This window comes from Leptodactylus fuscus, chromosome 3, assembly GCF_031893055.1.
Source record: "Leptodactylus fuscus isolate aLepFus1 chromosome 3, aLepFus1.hap2, whole genome shotgun sequence".
NCBI lineage: Eukaryota > Metazoa > Chordata > Amphibia > Anura > Leptodactylidae > Leptodactylus > Leptodactylus fuscus.
In genome coordinates, this window is record NC_134267.1 from 123,318,810 (window position 1) to 123,343,583 (window position 24,774).

At 39.4% G+C, this 24,774-nt stretch overlaps 1 protein-coding gene across 1 annotated transcript in view; it reads left to right on the plus strand.

Annotated features, from left to right (window-relative positions):
- Window positions 1–24,774, plus strand: part of ME1 (malic enzyme 1) — a 193,499-nt gene that overhangs the window by 21,772 nt on the left and 146,953 nt on the right. Inside the window, exon 2 of the mRNA XM_075268253.1 lies at window positions 19,821–19,954. Coding sequence (XP_075124354.1) covers window positions 19,821–19,954 — 134 coding nt within the window. The remainder of the gene's footprint in view (window positions 1–19,820; window positions 19,955–24,774) is intronic.

Consider the following 24,774-nt stretch of genomic DNA (forward strand, 5'->3'; position numbering starts at 1 on the left):
AATCGAAGGGTAGCACGCAGATCTGGTCATTGAGAAGGGTGCATGGTTAAGAGAGCAAAACAATTGCTCTCTGAAATCTCCTCCTTATAAAGTTATCAAGCGTAGATTTATTGTCATAAATAAATAAAGCACTGGTCAGTACTTCTCTATAATGTCCTGCATACTGCAAAAGTGAAAGAGCATTCGAGAGAGGAATATCATGTTTAGTTCATGTTCAGTCAATAATAAAAAATCCTAGCATCTTGAGAATTAGAGCCTTCAGAGAAGAAAACTGCAAAACATTCAGGTAATATAATTGTCCAATACAGGGCCACTTATCATGTACACCCAGTTTCTTATCCTGAGGTGTCATCCGAATGTGTAGGTATACTTCAATAATAACAATTTTACAGTCACCGCTAGAAAGAGCTTACAGCATGCCGATTTATAATTGAGTTCAAAGAGTAAAAAGCTCCATCTTATGCTGACTTAAAGGGGTATTCCCATAACTCTTGTTCTGAAGCCTGAAGGCTCTGTACTCTCTTCACTTACTGGATTTCTCGCACATTGGCGGGCGGGGTTTCACTTGCTCTGCTATCTGCTATGATCCACAGTATGACGTTGATGTGGAAACTGATGTAGCAGAGAGGGATTTGAGTCAGCTTGCATTACATACAGAGATAACGGACTCCTTATCTCAGCCCTTATCAGGCAAATTCAATTAAACCGGCTGATAAGTGGAAAAGCTGAAGATAGACAGCACAGTAATCCCGGAGCTCTCACCTCCTCCTCCCCTATATGAGGAGCTCCGTTGCTTGTCAGCCCCTTGCTCCCCCCCCTGAGAGCAGGCAGAAGCAGGCAGCTACCTCACTTGACAAATGAGCAGATAATCCCAAGGGCCAGTGTCAACAATGAAGTGAATAAATTAAGATAGCGGCCAAACAAAGCAGTTTTGATAAAGCAATGTATTTAGGAAAAGTCTTATATCCACATAAACTAGCAGTATAGATAGGATCCTTGTAATGGGACAACCCCTTTAAGGCAGCAATAATATTATTACTGAATAATGGCTTTGTAGCGCTTGAGTCTTTATCTTAAAGAAGTAACGCAAACCATTATAAAGATTATCATGAAATAACCTCTGCACAATAACATCAAACATTAGCAAAATGTGAAAGTTCTCCCAATAAGACATTCTCACTGAGGACTATGAAGCAGCATCTCATTATGTCATTCTTGCACTGAAGATGCTAAAGGGTTCTTGCCAGTGTTTCTTTACTGTGTTAGGCTTTATGTACTTGACTCTGTGCATTGTCAGTGTGCTAGCCTTGATTTTCACTGTTATTACACTGAGCCATTCATCTCTATGGCCCCATACATATGCACAATGTATTATCAAGGGCCTAAGTATGCAACAGTGAGCCAGTGGCAACACTCAAAACAGGTCCTATATATGTCCGTTTTGTGACCTGGGCTCACTAGATGAAGTGAAAGGGTCCATCAATGTCATCCATGTGCCATTTGTGCTGTTTCACCACAGAACAGGCATAATGCATACGGTTGTAGCCTTAGATGGAGAAACCGTTAAAAATGCTAAATATGCAGATTCAACAGATGCATGAGCAATCTCTACAGATGTTTCTTTAATGGAAAAAGAAGTGATTGCAACAAAACCACAATAACATATGACGTGTAACATATGGGTCTATCACAATTTCTGCTATCCAGTTGTGGTGCTTCACAGTGATTCTGGTGCAAGCAAAAAAACAACAGTCAATTCGTTACTTTAAATTGTGCTTTCCAATTTTTTTTGTCACTGTGTAGTTTTCAGATTGTATTGAACTTGTGTGAATATTACTTGTGTCTTGTGGACAGTCACTGGGTTCAAATCATGCATTCAGTGAAATATACTTGTTACAGCTACAATGTAGCTGGGCCCTGTGCTGTTAAAAAAGTGTGCCCCCTAATGTTCCATAGTGGTCCCTTTACACAATATAATATCCCATAGCTTCCTCTCTACATAGTATAATGTCCTATTATGATGCCACATTACCCACATGACAGGCCTAAGAGGTCCCTGACGTCATTCAGGAGGCTGAATCTCAAAGAGGATTGAATCATAATTGGGGCAAATGGGCAATTATGTGCTTTTGGCTCCCCTTACAGCATCAGCCCTGGATAACAATGGTTTTCACCTTATTATAAACCACCCTAAATATGATACTTATATTCTAATATGCATATCTGTATTTGAAAACAATTTGTAATATCATGATACCTTAGTATAGACTAAGAACCACATTTTAAAATAAATATTTTACCAGAATTTTACCAGTTTATCTAAAAGTTTTGTTTGCATAAAAAGTTTCCAATTACACTCACGGGCCGAGATTTACTATGCCTTGTATGTCAGTTTTCTTGTGTACAAGGCATAAAAAGTCTCAATTTTTTCTGCAAGACAAAGTAATGCGCAAATAATTGTGACTTTTTTAAATTTGTGCCACCTTTGCCACTTTCCCGAATAGGGAACATGGCAAAGGCTTGCAGGAGATGGGGGTCATCAGCAGGGGTGAACCATGGGTTTCTGCCGCCTAAGGCGGACGTCAGAAAGCCGCCCCTCCCCCCGGAGGAGGGGGCGGAGGGGAGGGGGCCGTGCGGAGGGGGCGGGGCCGAACGGAGGGGGCGGGGCCGAGCGGAGCGAGCGTCTTTAGCAGGCAGAGCGCAGGCATGGAGAGGACCTGCTCTCTGCCTGATCATGAGGGGCGGCCGCTGGCCGCTCCCCAATCCACCGCTCAGTGACGGTGACCCTAAGCCAGTCCAGGCTTAGGTCAGCAAAAATGCCGCCCTCCCGGGGCCCTGGCATAGCGCCGCCTGAAGCGGTCGCTTCAGGTCACCTCATTGGAGGTGCGGCGCTGGTCATCAGCCCTGCCAGATTTACCATCATTTATGCCAGAAATCTGGCTTAAATTGTGGGGGAAATGAATGCCAGCTACTAGTTGGTGTACATTTACACCCAGGCGAACAGCCCAGCAGAGGGTGTACCTCATTTATGAGGAGGAGTGCACCTTGTCATATCTGAGACGCACCCCCTCCGCTGTCTCTGGGACTATGGAGACTGGTATTAGTAATGCCAGTTTTTGAAGATCTGCCCCTATGTACATATGCAGAGCCTATTTTTCAGATTTTTTTCATGTAAGACTTTCTACATCAGCCACTAATGGACTTTCTTCCGATGTAACTGACTTTCTACATTACTTAGGATAAAGGTGGGTCATCTGCAGTGTGTGGATCTGGGGCCCATCTGTGTATTCTGATCCTGGGTGTTTAACCCTTATGATGCTGCAATCTATAGTGACCACTACATTTAAATGATTTTAGAGGGAGGGGGTTTCCCTCCACATGTGATCCCATGTTTCTGAGGTCTTTATATAGAAGCTGGGGCCTAATTTAGACAGCATGAAATGAGTACTTTGCACTATATTATGTAAATGATCAGAAAATGGCAAGTTCAAGTCCACTAGGGGGATTTAAAAAAATAGTGTAAATATAAAGTTTTATAAAATAGAAATAATAAAACATATTCCCATCCCAAAATGTTTTGTAAAGAAAAAAAATGACCAAATCCATATCCATATTTTCCCCATGTGGTGATTGGATTTGCTGTTAAGACCTAAATCTGGGTGTTCACCAAGGGTTAATTGCTGCTTGCTGCTCCATTTTGTCCATGAAAATAACATACTTTCTGGGAACCCTATTATATTATCTATCTTTTGGGTGCCACTAATGTGTGTTGTGCAATGGATTCAGCACGGCATTGTGACTGAAGGTTCGGTGCTGATGTGAACAGGAGATTTGACTACACCGCACAGTACAAGTATGAATACACACCTATTCTAATTCCAAACTATTTGTTTTGCCCTTGACAGTAGAGTTTGTCTATTTTAATTCTATAATTGGTCATCTAAAACAAGGATGATCAAAAACATGTTAAAATTTTACAATAAGTGACAAATATGTTCCAAATATTATAAAGTTCCATGTAGCAGCGCTAATAATCCTGTGCATGCTCTGTATGTGCACAGACATAAGCAGTGTGATCCTATTGTGTTCTGTAATGATAATGCTGGCACTCACATTTTGTGCATGATTTATGATATAAATTACTGTCTATAATGCAGTATAACCTTTCCCTGGATCCCAAAGACTTTGTGGTTTTGCAATGGGTGAATCACAATGTTCTTTAGTGCACTCTCTGTACTTCAGACTAGTGAGTAATGTCTTGTTCTAAAAGAAAATCAGCTGAGATCTGCAAGAAATGTGGAATTCATGCAGAAAGCATCCACATTGGTCTACTTTATGTTTTTAATAAATGTGATTATTAAGAAAACTGCAATGATTTCATGATGTTCATTATAGTGTACTTTTAACTCATTTGTGCAATTTCTGCTGAATGCACTACTATTAGGTAGATTTATGTGCATATATTTATATCTATTGTGAGAAAGTGACAGGCGAGGAGCTGGAGGGTCACTACATATCCCCCAGGTTTCTCATGTATGTAGGGTCTGGGCCAGCTATTGGGAATGCATCAGCACAACTGGGAGAGCTTGAGCTTATCACTGGCTCATAAGATTCAGCAAAATCTACATTTCTGGGCAGATCCTGGGAGTGAGAGGATGTGCATGGGTCTGTCCTGGAGTGTTAGAGTCGGGTAAGTTCTTTGTGATGTATTGTTTTTTTTGTTTGTGTGGGTGAAGCAAGCAAAACGTATAGTAAGGACTGGAATTCTGTTCAGTTAGAAGCTCAGACGAGCAGGAGTTTTGTTTCATTCATCTGCACCTAATCAGCAGTGGAAAGCTGCATCGGTATTCTGTCTCAGCTGTACCATAGCCGAATATGGTGGCGGAAAATGAAGAGGAATTTTTGTTCATTTTCCACTGTGTAGGAATTTGGCACTGAATTTGATGCTGAAATTGCCAAGCAGCACATTTGTGCTTCAGGAATTTGAAGCGGTTCCTGCTTGACAAAAACTGACCAGGATTTTGACACTCAAATTGAAGTGGAATTTAAGGCTGAATTTGGAGATGAGTGCCAATGTATTGTGCCTTTATTGGGTGGGTACAAATTCTGCATCAAATTCTGCAATGACAGAAAAGGTATATTTTCAACCTCCTATTCATTTCAATTCCTATTCGTGCATGCAGGACATTTTCATCTGTTATATCAAAGTTACATCAAACATGATGAAAGACAGCATCCATCATCATGTTTAGGAATGGACTGAAACAGAGGGGGTTCCGTCTGTGTCCTTTACTCTGTTATAGTTAATGTCCGTTGCTGTCAAACTATGATGAATAACAGCATCAATCACTAATAATGGTCATGTGAACATAGCCTCATGAAAAAATTAAGAACTGAAACCTGTTGATTTCATATGCATTTAGCACCAGTCTAATGTACAGTCTACTGCAAACTGGGCTGGCATGAGTTTTTTTTTTACCCCTGGGGCCTCCGCCAGCTTTGATCCAACCTTGACTATACCTATTTTTGTCTCTGGGCAAAAAAATCAAACATTTGTCTTAACATATGTCAGATTCCTAGTAAGGCACAGCACCAAGAATTCAGCATAAAATCTAAAATAAATATGCTGCCAATGGCTCCTCCGTTCTTCCAAAAAGAAGTTTAAACACAGACTTCTGATGTTAATGTTGGACAGAATTCTAGGTTTCTCATAAAAACCTACCACGTGTCACAATCTGTTTCAGTAACAAAGCGCTTGTATTTTGTCAAACACAAGAAGCACATCAGACATGTTTGGTTTTGGACGTTAGTGAACTAGTGCTGGAAGGTTTGGATTACTTTTCAATAACATATTACTTAACCTTGTCCAATGTATTTCCTGCCACACCTTTACCCATTCCATTTCTAGTAAAGTCTTTGAAAAATTAGAAATGTAGCTATACAGTTCCCAGTTAGTGCTATAGTCTATTTCAATGGAAAATGTTACAGGATGCCACACAGACAGCACACTGTAGCATTATAATCAGCACAATTGTGGCATGGGGCATCAGGACCCTCTGTAGGGAGGCATCTGACATGACTGATGTGTAACCAGCATTAATTACCAGCATAAAAGTCACTGGAAAGACCCAAGTTTCGCATTGGTCTCTATCAATCTGGAGTAATACAAATAGGTGAGTGTGAGGCTGGCTATATCTTTTAGAGGTCAGATAGTGATCTGGTTGGTTATGGGATTCAGGGGCATAACTTGAGGAGGTGCAGTTGTACCAGGGCCCAGGAGCCTTAGGGGGCCCATAAGCACTAGCATCAGTATTGATATTGCAGCTTCTATCTTGCCCATAAGCCAAGGAGACCCACAGATTACCCTAACCACACTAAGCTCCCGTAACCATCACTATCAAGAATTCACTGTAGGGATGAGGTAGGGGGCCCCGGACAAAAGATTGCAATTGGGCCTACAAAACTTTATTTACACCACTGATGGGATTGTTTGCACATCAACATTAACAACTGAACTTTCCGATCAGTTTAATTGTTTAAAAAAAAAAAAAAAAAAAAAAGTACAGTGAATTTGGGCAAGCTGGCTGGTGATCGGCTGACTGCCATTTCCAGCTATTATCCAACCGCAAAATATCCAGTTCGGCTGATCTGTTTCAGCAGGTTCAAGGGTTTCTACATTTCAGAAAGATGGTTGTTTTATGGCCGAAATGGATGAATAAGCCAGGATTCCTAAAGGAACCAGTATTGTACACAGTCAATACATAGAGAGAAAAATTAGATATAATTAATGGAGGAATTGCGCAAACCAGAACAGAGTACCAGATGCAATGTACGTTTCGGCGTGGTGGAGAAACCTCATCTGCTATGTACATCTTGGGCTAAATTATTGAATTTTTTATACACAGGACAATCACTTTGTTTAGCTACAGCCCATATATTGTTGGTCATATATGTCCCAATGTATAGGCATGCTGTATAATATATCATGCAATATACTTTTTTTTACTTTTGCTTTTATATATTTGTATGGAATATTGTAGTCTACTACTTTGAAAGGGGTTTCTGGGCTTGTAATGGTGATGTTGGGTCAACAGTATTAGATCAGTGGGGGTCCAATACCCAGAATGTCCACCAATGTTCAATCTGAAGAGAGTCCATCGTTCTGGTGAGAGCTGCTGTTTTCACTGAATACTAAGCACAGCGTTACACTATAGAGACTGTGCTTGATATTGCAGCTCTTCCCCATTCTCTTGAAACATGCCATGTTATGAATAAACAGCAGCTGATTTGTGGGGGGTCCCAGGCATCAAACCCCCACCAATCAGATGCGGAGGACATATTCTATGGTTATCAGTATTTACTGCCTGGAAGAAATATCCTCTGTATTATAATAGCCAGTTAGAAGAGATCATAATTGAAAATTCTGTCATTAAAACCTTTAAATGTTTAGCTTGGAATGCTGATGACAATTGCAAGGTTTTGAGATGAAGAAGTTTCAAAAGCTTGCTACTGTCATTTTTTTAGATGCCAGTAAAAAGTATCAATGACTGTGTAGTCTACTACGCTGATTCATTCTGCAAAGTGGGTATACCACTGTCTAAGCCTCTCACCTCTACCAGGTTATAGTCCTCTCTACATCGGGCTGAAGAGATCCAAGTAGATCGAAACAGCTGTCCTCGATTGAGAGACTATACCTGGTAATAATCCCAGCGTCATTGCAAAACAAAGGCCTCTTGGAAGGTCGGGCATGATGCTAAAGGGAGCAGCCATTATTGGGTTATTTCACTGGAATCCTGTCATAAGACAGGCTTGCACATTCCAGTGAGCGCCCTCTATTGGTTTGCAATACTGAGGCAGCAAACTGTCTTCCTAATTACATTATGGAAGGCAGATTTGCATATTCTTCCCATAGTTTTTTTCCACTGAGAGATAAGTCACTGCTAGACATATCCCCTCTCTGATTTGGTGCACAGGTAGCTGGCAGCTGATTACCTATCTCGTGTATGGCCGACTTAAGATACAAGCCTGGGTTTTTACCTGTGATACATATATCCCAAGGATATATGTATCACAGAAAAGATTTAGGCCTAATTCACATGTCAGTCATCGACTACTGACATCACATGAACCTATTATTTTTATGGACATGTTTTTTTTACTTTTTTCATTTGAAATGCATTGCTATACTTTATTGTTTTGATATCCATTTGCTCTTCCTTATTTTCACAGACCCATAGACTATAATGGATGCAATTCAACTAAATCACTGATCAAAAGAGGGCAAGTCTTACCATTACCATTGCTAGAATTTCCATTGAGTAATTACATTAACATGTAGTGATTTGCTGGACTTCAATGGAGTCTATCATTGCAATATTGCAATTTTAACTGATTACATTATAATGTAGCCTTTAAAAAACTATTCCAGCAATACCTTTTATTTTTCTGATCCACCTGATAGTTTTTAATTAGTTAATAACGCCTCTTTTTCCTTCTGTGCCATCCTCTTCTCAGTTATGTGTCTTCCCCCTCTCTCCTTCCTAACTCTGTCACTTGCAGTTCTGATGTACCTTGTTGTACAAATCTCGTGCATGGGCAATAGACTCATCCACTTCGGGTTTCGACCTACTGTACCATGCATGCTTAGTACTAAATCTTAGATTTTGGAAAGACGACCTTGCAAATATTCAAAAATTGTCAAAAAATTCATATTGTCGACATTATCAAGTAAAAAAAACACATTTAGATGTTTTATGGACCGCTGCACTAGAGTATCCTAGCACATGTAAGGGTGAGAAACCATTTTGGAATATTATCTATTCCAAGCATGCTTTTATCTGGTAATGTTTCTTATGCTACAAAGTATACTGTCTGATTTATCATTTTATGGTGAAGATTTGAAAAAACCCCAAAAAACATGATTTTATTCCAGTTTGATTATTTAGACTCAGAAAAGCATCCGCATATACAGCATATTGCAAACACGTGTCCAGAAAACTCATCAAATTGTGCTGACATCACATAAGGGATATGCAAAATGCATTTTGCATATCCCTTATGTGATGTCAGCACAATTTGATGAGTTTTCTGGACATGCCAAATTGAAACAACAAAGTATCATCTGTCCCGAGGCATTTCTGTTTGTTTTGTGTTTTATCTTCTTGTGCTTTCAGCATAAATATTTACACATGAAAACCGTGTTGTTGCAATTGAAATTTTATTTGGTATATGACAAATGAAAAATTTCAATGATCTAAAGTGGCGGCTTGTTTCATCAGGCTGTTTAGTAGGTTTATAAATAGAGATGAGCGAACACTGTTGGGATCAGCCGATCCAAACAGCACGCACTCATAGAAATGAATGGAAGCACCTGTGATGCCAGCCGGCCGCCGGCAAAGTCAGCGTCACAGGTGCTTCCATTCATTTCTATGGGTGCGTGCTGTTCGGATCGGCTGATCCGAACTGTGTTCGCTCATCTCTATTTATAAAGCCAGATGCACATTGTATAGTTTTTGGTTAATTTTTTATTAAAAAAGAAGTGGATACTAAAAAAATATAAAGACTGTCTTCACACATGGCAGATTATCATTTTTGTTTTGCGACAAAAATAAATTTCATGCATGCGAATGGGCTGCCTAAATATCTGCATTTATGATTTTGTAGAGCATTTCTTCAAGAGAAGAATATCCCCATAATACAGCAGTGTGCAGACAGGAGAGGCTTCCATACTTGTAGAAAGCTTTGCTTTAATAATTTTATAATAAATATGAAATGAGATGCTCAGTTAGTTTGTCTGAAATCATAGACAAAAAAGTCCTGTATAAGGTACCTTTTTATCTCGTGAAATAACGAAGAACGAAATGAATAGTCAACATAGCATATTACAGTAAATAGCATCCCTTGGGATCCATTGGTGTCTGTCATTAGCTGGATCTGTCTTTACTGTTCAATTTGTTCTTCTGTTCCTATGATGGAACAGAAGAAAGGACTAAACAATGCAGAGATGAACTTACCATAAACAGATGAAAACATAGTTGTGGCTGATGCTAGGTTCACATCTGCACTTGGGTTTCTGTTCTTCGGGTCCGCATGGGGAGCTGAAGAACGATAACCTAACCTGCTTAAAAAGCGGTCCCTTGTGGAAAACCACGGATCCCATAGAGGATAATGGGGTCAACTGGCTTTCTGCCCGAAAAATCTGGAAAAAAAGGAAGACTGAGGCCAGAGCCCCACGGGATGGAAATGCTGCGATTTGCCTGCGATGGAAAATCCCCCATGGCATTTTACAGTAAATGCAAAGGAGATGGGACTCTAGCGAATCCCATGCCCACTGTGCGGTATTAACTGCAGAGTGGGCATGCCGCAATTTCCAAAACCGGTGCAGTTTTGGAAATCGCAGCCTGTCAATTACATCTACAGAAACGCCAGTGGTTTCCCCATAGATATAATTGTAACAGAAAGTTTCCGGAGGAAAACACTGTGAACTTTCTGTTCAATGTGCTGCAGGAAGAACTGCAATGCGTTGCCACCGTTTTTTTTCCCACAGCACTTTACTGCTGCGGGACATCCCGTGGGGCCTTAGCTTCAAGCGGGTTTAGGAAACAGAAACTCTGAATGAATACAGGTGCAGGTGTGAACCTAGCCTAAGAAAAACCATCTGAACCTGAACTGAATCAGTCTGGCCTACAGAAAGTATTTTCATCATGGATATTGAGTAAAGTGCTTTTACAGTACTTTTATTTTTCAATCTTGCGATCATGAATTTATTTAATATTGCAGTATATTTGTTTACTTCATGTTGTAACCATTGTAGTCAAAAGTCATCCTGACCTTTCCAGTGAAATTTAGTGTACTGTATGTGAGCTTCCTAGCATTTTGGCAATACACTATAAAAATAATTATTCTCCAGCTTCCTCCCAAACATGCTCATTTAATAATGTGCCAATAAAAATATTACTTGCACTAATCGCAATAAAAGGTAGAAATACCACAGTTCACAGGATCACAGAGTAGAAAAGTGCGGGGTGAAAAGATGAAGTTTGTAATTGTAATAAATATTTAATATATAATATAAAATATTTTAAAATGTTTTATTGTATTTACACAATTTACTTTAAAGGTGTCATAGAAAAACATAATTACGTCTCGATAAAATGTGCACAATACACCGCACCACTGATATGAACCCAGCTTGATAGTCTGTCCCAATCTGCCAACAAATCTTTAGAATCCTACAATAAAATGAAAAAGCAGTGACATAGTCTCTCCTTTTTTGGGTTCCTTCCCTTACCTCGGTGAGTAGCGCAATTTTCAGTATATAATGAGGACAGTGTTTCCACGGTCCATTGTGAGGTATTTCTATTTATGTTACGGCTTGGTGATGGCATTTATTTGGCCAGCTGCGGATTTGGTGTATAAAATTCCATTCTATGCAATGCCGCTCGCTATAGTAAAGACAATGTTTTCATAGTAGTAAAAATCAATCCCCCTTTTACACACTAGATTGCAGGTGCTGAATTTCCCCCTAATAAAATACTTACATATTCAGTTCCCAGGTGCATTCATCTATTCTCCTTCATACATAGCGTTCATTACATGGTACAGTATATCTATTATTTTTTGTCCAAACTAAGTCCATTTCTATGTTTAAAAATAAAAATAGCAAATGTGATCTAGTGGAACAAAGAAATCTTATATCTATTAAAGAATACTAATGCTGACCTTTATACCGACTCAACATGCCCTGAGGTGGAACAGATGGCAATGTTTCAGGAGTTACACATCTAAATCTGATCCAGTTTGATGATTTTCACCTTTGTTTGTTTTAGCTGTTTATAATGGTAGCATTTGTTCTTGGCCTAGTACCCAATGCCAAATTGAAAGGTTCAACTCGGTGATAACTATGAGAAGTATAATGCACAAAACACAACTGTAAAAGGTCATCTGTATGAGAAAGTATGGCATATTTTGGATTATTCAGTTAATGTCCAGATGGACCCTGAGCCAGGGTGGGTCCCCAGCCTCCCACCCACTGTACAAGTTTCACTTGGAACAGTAAACTTCCATAGTTGCAGCCTTAAGTCCTTAAATGTAGAACAAAGTCCCCACGTAAAATCTACCCTTGTACTGTTGGCTGCCTACTTTTGTACTCTGTGTCTCTTTATGTTGTAACTAGAGATCGGCGAACCTCTCAAGATACGTTTAGTTTCAAGTTCAGGTGGTTCAGACCCAATATTGACTTCGGATCAAACAAGTTTAGCACAAACCGCAGCTTAAAAAAAATGTACAACGCTGTCAGGGTTCCTAGAAACCCATTTATCCAATTTCTAGCTCTTGTAGGAAAACACAGTGGAAGTTATATGAAAGTGACATGTATGTCTATGGAAAAAAAGAATGGTAAGCAGTGGATAAAAACTTCCAGTTTAACCCCTTATCGCTGTTGCAGTTTTTGATTTTCATTTTTGACTTCCCACCTTCCAAAACTCATAACTTTTTTATTTTTCCATTCATAGAGCCATATGAGGGCTTAAAGGGGTTGTTCCATGAAAAGCATGCTATCTATATTGCTAGTTTATGTGGATTTAAGACATTTCCTAAATACATTGCTTTATCAAAACTGCTTTATTTGGCTGCTATCTTAATTTATTCACTTCATTGTTGACACTGCGTTTCTATGGCCTGTGGGCTTATCTGCTCATTTCCCAAGTGACTAGCTGCCTGCTGTCAGGGGGGGAAGGAAGGGGCTGACAAGCAACGGAGCTCCTCAGATAGGGGAGGGGGGGAAGTGCAAGCTCTGTGCTGTCTATCTTCAGCTTTTCCACTTATCAGTCGGTTTAATTGAATTTGTCTGATAAGGGCTGAGATAAGGAGTCCATTACCTCTGTATGTAATTCAAACTGACTCAAATCCAGCTCTGCTACATCAGTTTCCACATCAGCTTTATACTGTGGTAATGCATTTACAACCAATCCCTCATTACTGACTGCAAACATAGCAGATAGCAGAGCAAGTGAAACCCCGCCCACCAATGTGCCGAGAAATCCAGGAAGTGAAGAGAGCACAGAAACTGCAGGCTGCAGAACAAGAGTTATGGGATACCCCTTTAATGTTTGCAGGAAAAATTGTTCTTCATAATGGTACCATTTATTATTTTGTACAATGTACTGGGAAGCTGGAAAAAAACAGAATGGGGTAGAATTGGAGAAAAAGTGCATTTGGGCGAGATACTTACTGGCTTTGTTTATATGGCGTTCAATGTGCAGCCAAATTGACATGTCACCTGTATTCTATGATTCGGTAAGATTCCATGGATACTAAATTTATATAGTTTTATTTCTAATTTAACCCATTAACAAAAATCTAAAAATTTGCAGCAAAAAATTATATCTCTAAGTTTCCATATTCTTTTTTTTAATATTTCCGTGTATGGGGATGTATAGGCATCTTTTTTTGTAGGGCCAGGTGTACTTTTTAGTTATACCATTTTGAGAAATGTCTATTACTTTGATCACTTTTTATTCAAATTTTTATCAGAGGTGAAACAGCGAAAAACTGGCGGTTCGGCACCTTTGATTTTTTTTTTTTTCCACTACAGTGTTCACTGTACAATAAAAATATTTTCATATGTTTATAGACTTTGAGAAAGGATAGACATATCCGAAACGCGTCAGTCTGACGCAAGCTTTCTATTCCTTGTAGACTGCATGTTTTATTTTTTGATATATTTTCTACGAACATGAAATAAAGAAAGGAATTGATTTCATATCCTGGTTTCGTTGCTGGATGATTCCTCCATACTTACCTTTATCATTTGACTCCGTACCGAGGGAGTTTTTTCATCCGGGCAAGTTCGCAGATACATGGTGGATATCGGACTTCAAAGAAGCATTGAAGGGCTACTGCAGGAGGGCTGAGTATAACATTTCCATTTTCCCTTTTTCCTAACTATGTTATAATATAGACTGGCCACTTTCAGACACAGGGATACCTAATATGTATGTGTTTCACTGTAATTTTTTTTAGATTTATATATAGACAGTTTATGGGACTTTCACTACATTACTATTGCAGGCCTGGAAGCCTTCAGAAGGCTTCCGACTACCAAAACAACAGGATAGCTCCCACCATCTCACTGCATGGGAGCCGTACTGCAACAAAGAAGGTACAAGGCTAGCATTTTCTTACTGTGGAGTGGAGTCCTGGCTTGCAATGCCCACGATGTTCCAAATTCTGTACTGACTGCTGTTGCTGCTTTTACTCTTGCTACTTGTAGCTGTGGAACTGTCAGAGGATCATGTTGGAATTGTAACTGCATTGTGTTGCAAAATCACAGCCACAAAATAATGCGGCGTATACGATCCGAACTCCCATTGAAATGAATGGGAGCATTTTGAGCGCGTCATCTGCCGGCACGTGTATACGTGCCAGATTGCGCTCCACTTTCCTCCGTGTGAACTTACCCTTAGACAAAATTACCCGACATGTAGGGTTTTTCTTTCCGCTTGAAAATTCGGACATCTTTACATGCGGACAGTGAAGGAAGGGCACAGAGTGCAAAAGAACGCACCCGATCGCCATTTAAATAAATGACAGGTGTCACGGACACAGCTAGTGTCCGCTCCTAATGTCTGTGCCAGATTTTGAACAGACACTAGGAGCGGACACTACCTGTTGGACACAGACGGTAGTGTGAACGCCCCCTTAACTGTCTATTGTCTTTATTGCTGCAGCAATCTGGCTCACAGATCTTCTGCATCACTTATATGATTTCTATCACTATCTGCCTGTAAGTGATTAACCTTTGACTAACCTTTGTTCTACTTCTACTCCTAATATTCATGAGTTTTATGGCAAGTTTTGCTACTGTATATTACAGGAGAAAATATAGTAATTGCTTTGGATCATACAGTGATGAATAACATATCCATTCCCTAGTTTCATCATCATGAAATGCCTTGTGCTCCTGCCACAGCATCTTATTTAGCAGCTGCCAGGTTATGTCCGATGGTGCAGTGGCCATTGTATTTCACCTGAGACAAATTGGCAATTAGTTGTTTAGTTAAAAACCCAACAATTTGGACTATTCGGGTCAAACCTGGCTTGTAACAAGTCTGTTCACCCATCTCTAATTGTAGCAATAAAGTGTTAGCTGTGTATGGTGAAGTTCTCAGATGACTTATGAGTGCACTGTGTATATGCCTGGGTCACTTTAACAGGTGTGCTCGATCATCACGTTACTTCTGGTTCTGGTACTTTCTGGATGAGAGGTGCTCCAATAACTCCTCTCAGGCAAAGTGCTTATTGGCTTTATATTTTTTTCTCAATTTTATAGCGTCAAACTTATTCTTTAATGGAAAATATTGCATACACTCCTCTCCTCTGTAGGGATTTACACAATTCACTTTTTTGTTTTTCTAATTTGCTTTACCATACAAATGTAAGTGACCCTATTAGATGACAACAGCAAAGTACAGATGTAGCCTTCTTTACCTTAAATGGGATTACGTGCTGCAACATGACATTTCAAAACAAAAGTCATAGAAAACCATTGGAAAAATCAAATTAAAAATGGCGGCAACTGTTCATTTAGCTTATTAAGGGCGGCTTCGTGTTCTGGATGAAAAAATAAAGAGGAAGTATAGAGGAAGAATCTACATTTCTCCTTCCTGCTGCATTCTTCTCTGGTTTATCTTAAAAAATCTGCCGTGTCGTTTTTCCAAAAACTACCCTGTGTGAAAGTACCCTATTGGTCACATGAAAGTGGTTGTCTGGGGACTTAAATTTACCTTAGTTCATCAGGCAGGTTCTTCATGATGGACCCTGCCATAAACGTCTGGTCCGACCTGTATATCTCTAGAGCAGAACCAGCCCCTTTCCTCCTATACCAATATCATAGGTCTGTGCTGTGGGGCCTTACGATTGTCAGGAAAAACTTACAAGAGGATGCAGAAGTTGAATCCCCACGGATCACAAGCTGACGGCATATCCTAGTCACATGCCTTCATTTTATAAGATGGAAATAACCCTTGGATATGCAATAGCTATCTGGCACACTATGCTACTTTGGTTTACAGTTTACATATTTATTATATTGGTTTGGTCTTATAATGTAGCTTGTATCAATTTGAGCTAAGAAATAAATATTTATCCATTGATGCTCTGGGATATACAATGTGCTCTTTGCTATTTTTATATAATATATTTTCTTCTATGCAAGAACTGTATTTTGGCCAGCAGTTTTCTCCTGGGTAAATAAGTATCAATTACTGTAATATAGAAGAATGGGTAACTTGTTTCCCAGATTGAATAGAATAGTATTTGAAACTATGCTTCTCTGTTTCTTGTACAGTTGAAGCGAAGTTCATCATCTAATATAAAAGTATAGAATTTTGTAGTTGTGTACAGAAAATTTTATTTGACTGTGTGCAGTGTATGAAGTCCATTCTCCTTCTCTACCACCCAGCTCTTTACATAGATGAATACATAACATCTCATTCCTTTGTCTCATGTGGCACACCATACCTAGTATGACTAAGGAGCAGGTGTTTATACATTGTGGAAAAAGATTAGTTTGCATAGATAGTTATTATAGATAGCAGATTGTAAGTGGAACCCATTGTGTATATTATGTTGTGGACCAGGATATTTAAGTTACGCCTTTGTGAATGGCTCTGGAGGGCCTGGGTGGTATTTCAAGAGTCTTCTGATTTCTCCTCTTCCTTCTCCTGAGCTGGAATTTGGTTGCTCTTCCATTTTTTTTCTTTCAACCTCTCTCCCCCGTCCTTTTCCACTGTTTTTCCCCTTCGTTTGTGTCTTGGTCTTTTTGTTTTGTTCGTCCTCCCTGTCCTTGTATGGTTCTTGTCTCCCCTTGCCCTTCCTTTTTCTTGCCATTTATATTGGTGGGTCTGTACTGGCCCATTTCTACTCTCTTTTTATTTGTCTCGGCAGTGATTCTATGCACTGTACCATACTGGTCGAGGGTGCCTCCCTCGCCCGTCCATGCTATTTCGGGCCTGCGTGCCCTGTTCAATGCCTTCATTACTTGTTTTTGTTCTTATGTTATAAAACCTTTAATAAAAGCCGATTATACATAAGTTACGCCTTTGTGCAAGTCCTTGCAATTTATTTTAACTAACAAAGCAAAAAAAAAACATTCCTAAAAATAGAACTATACAGTATATATACAATGTATTTACCTTGTGACGATCATTTATTTTGGTTACCTTGTAATTTAGGGTGATAATCCATCTTAAAATAGGTAAGGCTATTCCGTCTCATAAAGTGAATTACACAACCATCAAAGAAGTCAAAAGTAACCTGCAGCCCAAAAGATTTAAAGCCCTACAGTTTTCATAAAAATAACATGGAAAATGTATAGTTAAAGTACCTGGTGCCCTTCATTTCAGATGTTCAGCTGTGAATCCATTGATTCCTGGCCCCAACTACATTTACCTAGAATGACCACCAGCTTTTCAAACAACCCTATGCACACTGTTCATCTTTCTGTTGCATTAGACAATGTCGCTGATATCCATTGTGCTTATTAATCAGAGAGTAGGGGTATGATATGTGTCTCAAATTACAGAACTATTATAGTATATAGAACATATATAGGGTGGTTTGAAAAGCTGGCAGCCATTATGACTAATGCAGATGGGTCCAGAAGGCAGTGGATTCACGGTTATGTACTAAAATGAAGAGCATTGTGTAACCATATACTCCACGTTACATTAACACTTTTAAAAGACCCTAGTTAGCAATTGTTTGTGTGCAGAAGTCACATGACAGACATAGACACAGGCTCATGTTGCCTGGAGATACACCAAACCCCTATGGTTACATATTGTAGAGTTGCAAAGTGCACCCATCTCTACACATAAACAGATTGTATGGTGTTCATGTATGGTCTGTAAGAAGAGTTAATCCAATGACCTGCTTATTTCAATGAATAATAAGGTGTTTTTCCTTGTCTAATGGCTATAGGAAGATCATGTATTGAGTTTAGTGATTCTCAATCTTTGATCAATGAGTCACAGTACTTACATTATTATCTCTGTGTAACATACAGTCCTATGAAAAAGTTTGGGCACCCCTATTAATCTTAATCATTTTTAGTTCTAAATATTTTGGTGTTTGCAACAGCCATTTCAGTTTGATATATCTAATAACTGATGGACACAGTAATATTTCAGGATTGAAATGAGGTTTATTGTACTAACAGAAAATGTGCAATATGTATTAAACCAAAATTTGACCGGTGCAAAAGTATGGGCACCTCAACAGAAAAGTGACATTACTATTTAGTAGATCCTCCTTTTGCAAAGATAACAGCCTCTAGTCGCTTCCTGTAGCTTTTAATCAGTTCCTGGATCCTGGATGAAGGTATTTTGGACCATTCCTCTTTACAAAACAATTCAAGTTCAGTTAAGTTAGATGGTCGCCGAGCATGGACAGCCCGCTTCTAATCATCCCACAGATGTTCAATGATATTCAGGTCTGGGGACTGGGATGGCCATTCCAGAACATTGTAATTGTTCCTCTGCATGAATGCCTGAGTCAATTTGGAGCGGTGTTTTGGATCATTGTCTTGCTGAAATATCCATCCCCGGCGTAACTTCAACTTCATCACTGATTCTTGAACATTATTCTCAAGAATCTGCTGATACTGAGTGGAATCCATGCGACCCTCAACTTTAACAAGATTCTCAGTGCCGGCATTGGCCACACAGCCCCAAAGCATGATGGAACCTCCACCAAATTTTACAGTGGGTAGCAAGTGTTTTTCTTGGAATGCTGTTTTTGGACGCCATGCATAACACCTTTTTGTATGACCAAACAACTCAATCTTTGTTTCATCAGTCCACAGGACCTTCTTCCAAAATGAAGCTGACTTGTCCAAATGTGCTTTTGCATACCTCAGGCGACTCTGTTTGTGGCGTGCTTGCAGAAACGGCTTCTTTCTCATCATCTCCCATACAGCTTCTCCTTGTGCAAAGTGTGCTGTATTGTTGGCCGATGCACAGTGACACCATCTGCAGCAAGATGATGCTGCAGCTCTTTGGAGGTGGTCTGTGGATTGTCCTTGACTCTTCTCACCATTCTTCTTCTCTGCCTTTCTGATATTTTTCTTGGCCTGCCACTTCTGGGTTTAACAAGAACTGTCCCTGTGGTCTTCCATTTCCTTACTATGTTCCTCACAGTGGAAACTGACAGGTTAAATCTCTGAGACAACTTTTTGTATCCTTCCCCTGAACAACTATGTTGAACAATCTTTGTTTTCAGATCATTTGAGAGCGGGCTGTCCATGCTCGGCGACCATCAAACTTAACTGAACTTGAATTGTTTTGTAAAGAGGAATGGTCCAAAATACCTTCATCCAGGATCCAGGAACTGATTAAAAGCTACAGGAAGCGACTAGAGGCTGTTATCTTTGCAAAAGGAGGATCTACTAAATATTAATGTCACTATTTTGTTGAGGTGCCCATACTTTTGCACCGGTCAAATTTTGGTTTATTGCATATTGCGCATTTCCTGTTAGTACAATAAACCTCATTTCAATCCTGAAATATTAGTGTGTCCATCAGTTATTAGATATATCAAACTGAAATGGCTGCTGCAAACACCAAAATATTTAGAACTAAAAATGATTAAGATTAATAGGGGTGCCCAAACTTTTTCATAGGACTGTATAATGCTTAAAACAGGTCAGTGCTACTATAATGCTTAAAATGGGTTACTGTAGACTTTCCATCATGTATGATAATACATCATGTATCTATAGAAAGGACTGACTTAAATTTTGTTGTTTCTTCTATTACTAGGGCATGGCTTTCTCTCTTGAAGAGAGATTGCAGCTGGGCATTCATGGACTTTTACCTCCTTGCTTCCTCAGTCAAGATGTTCAAGTTTTAAGGGTGCTCCGAAACTATGAAAGACAGAAGTGTGACCTTGACAGGTAAGAAAAATATAACCATTAGACTTCAGTTTCTCTCTTTTTATACATGCTAGTTTGCAACAGTAGATAAAGTATATTAAAGTTCACAGGCAAACAAGCACAATGGTTTACAGAAATGACGTAGATGATGGTATCAATATTGAGATAAATGTTGCATGGCAGTGAAAGTAATACAATTTTTTTTCCCCTTAAAGGGGTTGTCCCATCACAAGGATCCTATTTATACTGCTTGTTAATGTGGATGTAAGACTTTTCCTAAATACACTGCTTCAGCAAAACTGCTTTGTTTGTCCACTATCTTACTTTATTCAATTCATTGTGGCCACAGCCCTGACTTATCTGCTCAAAAGTCAAGTGATGTATCTGCCTGCTCTCAGAGGGGAGGGAGGAGGGGCTAAGTGCATGGGAGCGAGCCTGTGTTTCTAGCTATTCCTGTGTCTACACCACGTGACCTAGCTCCCTGCTCTCAGATAGGGGAGAGGAGCTGCTTTCATTTCTGAACTTGTCTTCTGTTCTCCCAGTTATCAGGCTAGCTAATTCAATTGTGTTCATTATGGCAGAGACAGGCAGTCTCTGTATGTAACACAGAATGGAGTTGCTCCTGCCTGTACTTCATAGTCCAATATTGTGCATATAGTGTTGTTTGAGGACCTTTGATGACATCACAGGCCCTTCAGCCGCCCCATAGGATCACGCTATGTGGTGGGAGGAGCTACACACTAATTTGGGGGTGGAGCTAAACGGTAGGTTGCATGTGAAGCCCCGCCCACCAAATGACACAAGAAACCTGGAAGAAAGAAGATTTTACAGCAGTGAAGACTGGTGAGTATGCGACGTGGGAATACACCTTTAAGATACAGTACTGTAGGTACCAATCCCTGAAAACAGATACAAACAGTAGTCATAGTATAGTCAGAGGGTTTACACTCATCAACGTGGAAGTCCTCATGTACTAACACCATTTCCATTAGGTTGAGATTAGCACTGGGGATAAGGACTAGAGATGAGCGAGTACTGTTCGGATCAGCCGATCCAAACAGCACGCTCCTTAGAAATGAATGGATGCACCTGGTACTTTCGCTTTGACGGCGGCCGGCCGCTTAACCCCCTACGTGCTGGCTACGTCCATTCATTTCTATGGAGCATGTTGTTCGGATCGGCTGATCCGAACAGTACTCGCTCATCTCTAATAAGGACCCATGATTCTCATTTTACTCAATAAAGATGACTTGCTTATATTTTTTCTGTGGATAGTATTACAAGGTGTGTCACTTTAACATAATTTATTTAGTCTCATGGCCCCATACATTATGTATTCCTTGTTGTTAATGATATCTCCAATACCTTTACTAGGATAGAAGGAGATATATTAAAATGACAGGTCAGTGAATATGAAATATATAAAATTGTTGTTAGAATAGAAATTTTGACTCCATATCTAGGTGAGTTGAAGTGTAACTAAACTTTGAAATGACTTCTGATTTTCTGTATTTTCTGTATTTGTGTCATTAAGTTTTGTAATCTATTTTGGCTCCTTACTGTGAAATCCTGCATTTCATTATTCTTTACCTTGGTTCTCTATTGAGAGCTTCTGCTGCTTCTCGCTGTGTAAACTACTGTATATGGACTTGTGAGTAATGCAAGAAGAGGGTGAGAGGCTTACTTTACAGTTACATATGAGGCATATAAATATCCCAATCCTTGACTGTATTTTTAATCAGTGATCTCCCTGGAAATACTACAGGTCATATAAAGAATAGTGCCACATAAAAATCTTCTCTTTCATACGGCACCAGAAGCAAGTTTCTACAGTTTATAATGTCTCTCCCACTCTTATCTTCCCTGCATTAGACATAATCCCGTACACTATATACAGTGAGAAGCAGGGTACAGATCCCAATAGTGAAGCAAGGGAAAGAATAAAGAAATGCAGGACTTCAAAGAAAGTAGCCAAACTTTGTTGAGTATATTACAAAATGTATTAAGGACACAAATGCTGCAGAAAATCACAAGTTGCAAAAAGTTTAGCTACACTTTAAGATGTCCGTCATTTCATTCTGCAGCATCTGTCCTCCTTAGTGTCATTGGTTTAGCAGCATGAAGTCGAAGCCACCATTTACATTTGTGATTAGTATCATGTACAGCAACCAGCAGAATTTTATGTGGTAGTAAAAGCATTTCCCATTGCAGTAATGCAGACAACATCTGTGCTGTAAAATAGAAATCTTAATTCATGAGCCAAGGGACAATAAATTAACAGCACAATAGTGAGGTTTCCGTTTTCCATTGCCATTTATTAATCTCTTTAAATTGTTTCGAGTGTTATGAATAATTCTTAATAAACACATTTTACAAGTTTAAAGGGATATTTCTTTTTTGTTACATGTTTACTTGTAACATAATTTGTGTAAATATATTCAAGTATACTATTTCTCGAAGTTGATCCACTGTATAGTTGTTGGAATAATACGCTACGAGGACTGGTCTGTAATATTTGCCTGAAGTAATGTAGGTAACATGTATAACATATTCCTAATCCCAACCCCTATTCTAGGTCCACAAAGCATGAAGTAGAAAAAAAAACAAAAAAACCCACAAACAATCAAAATAATAGAGGTAAATAGCCTTTTTTGCCTGAACACACTGCAAAAACAACAGCATCTGTGTATGGGCCAATTGAAATATAATAGTCCATAATTTTATCCTTAGTTGTGGATAAAAAGTATGGTCATGTGCATTACAATTTTGTAACTCCTTGTGCCTCATATTAATAGCAGTTAACCCCATCATGTCTCTCACATTGACCCCCGTGTGCTTTACATAAACGTTACTAATATGTGAGAGACTTGAAGGTAATAATTAAGTATCTTCATCATTAAGGTCCTTTATTAGCACCTGATATGTCTCACATATTAGTAATCCTTATGTGAGGTACAAAGGGTTTAATGTGAGGGACATGATAGTTACGTGTTTTTAAGTTGAGGTACATGTAGTTACTAAAACTAAATTAAAGGGATCCTATCATACAAACACGTCGGAATAGCCTTAAAAAAGGATATTCTTCTCCTACCTTTCGTTGTCTTCTCCACGCCGCCGTTACGTAGCAATCCCAGTTTTTGTCGGTATGCAAATGAATTCTCTCGCAGTATTGGGGACGCCCCCAGTGCTGTTTGAGCTGTGTTGTTTCCAGCGCCGCCTCCATCTTCTTCAGCAACGTCCTCTTCATCCTCTTCTTCCGGCGCAGGTTTCAGACTTCTAGGCCTTGGGCAGAGCATGCCCACAGGCCACAAGAAAATGGCCGCTTACAATACTGTGTAAGCAGCCATTTTCCTGTGGCCTGTGGGCATGTGCAGTCTGCTCTGCCCGAGGCCTAGAAGTCTGAAACCTGCACCAGAAGAAGACGGGTGAAGAGGACATTGCTGAAGAAGATGGAGGCGGCGCTGGAAAGAGTTCTCTCGCAGCATTGGGGACGCCCCCAGTGCTGTTTCAGCGCTGAGACCCGCCCCCAGTGCTGTGAGAGAACTTATTTGCATACCGACAAAAAACGGGATTCCTACGGAACGGCGGCGCAGAGAAGACAACGAGGCTATTCCTACATGTTACTCAGGAAAAAAAAGCGTTTGCATGATAGGATCCCTTTAATAGCCCCTGACACTAATAGGAATAGTAACACCAAAATGTACCTGCTGTTTTTTTTTTTACTTTCACTTTGCTAGCAGGAGCTTTATTCCATCTCCTTCTCTGGATCCTTTACAGGATGCACATGGCAGGAGCTCCTCACTGTATAAGGGAGATGTATTATTTACAAATGGTGACTTACTGATAATATCCATATCTTAGTAATTCAATAGTTTGTGGTGGAAGTACTGGAACAATTTTGTGAGCTGTCTACTGCAAACACGTCAGACTTTCTCTCTGTCGAATGTACTGTATTTACCAGAAGTTAAAGAATTAAAGTAACAGTAAACAAATATATATTTAATGATATGGCTATTATTACAGAAAAAGCCTTAAAAGGAGTCTGTCACCAGGGTGAGGCATCTTAAACCAGCAGCATTGTTAGATAGATCAAGGCTCACCTGAATGTAATGTCTTTTACTCCATAAAAATTTGTACTTCCATTGCCAAGATACTCAGTTATTTAAAGGGGTATTCCCATGTACATAATTATTTATAAATTTATAGATAAATAAAAGTTAAACATTTTTGCAAATATAAGTAATTAAACATTTTGCAGAGTTTTAAAGATTTTCTCTAAATATCTTGTGGTCACAGTCTGTTGTCTTGATCGGTTGCCAGTGGATACGACCATGAATGCAGGAACTTTCTAAGGTCAGAAAATCAGCTATGATTTCTTTATTGTGGCCGGGATATCTTCTGATACATGTAGTGTCCCTGCCTGATAACTCAGCTACAATAAGAGAATCATAGCTGGGTTCCTGACAAGTCCCAGACCATAGAAAGTTTCTGCATTAGTGGTCGTATCCATGGCAACCGATCAAGATAAAAGATTGTCACCACTAAGAAAGTTAGGAAAAAATCTTTAAAACTTTGCAGAATTTTTAATTACTTAAATTTGCAAAAATGTTTAACTTTTAATTATCTATTATTATGATTATGTACATGGGAATATCCCTTTAACAATATCCCAATGAACAGTATGCTCATGCCCCACAATGCTCTAATATGCTGCTGTGAATGTGAGAACACTAAGAAGGGAGGGGGGGAAAGGGTGTATTAGAAGAGCGTGGCAGTTTAAGCAACAAAGCCGCTCTTGGTGCTCCAGATTGCTCAGTTGCATTTAAATGAAATAAATGAAT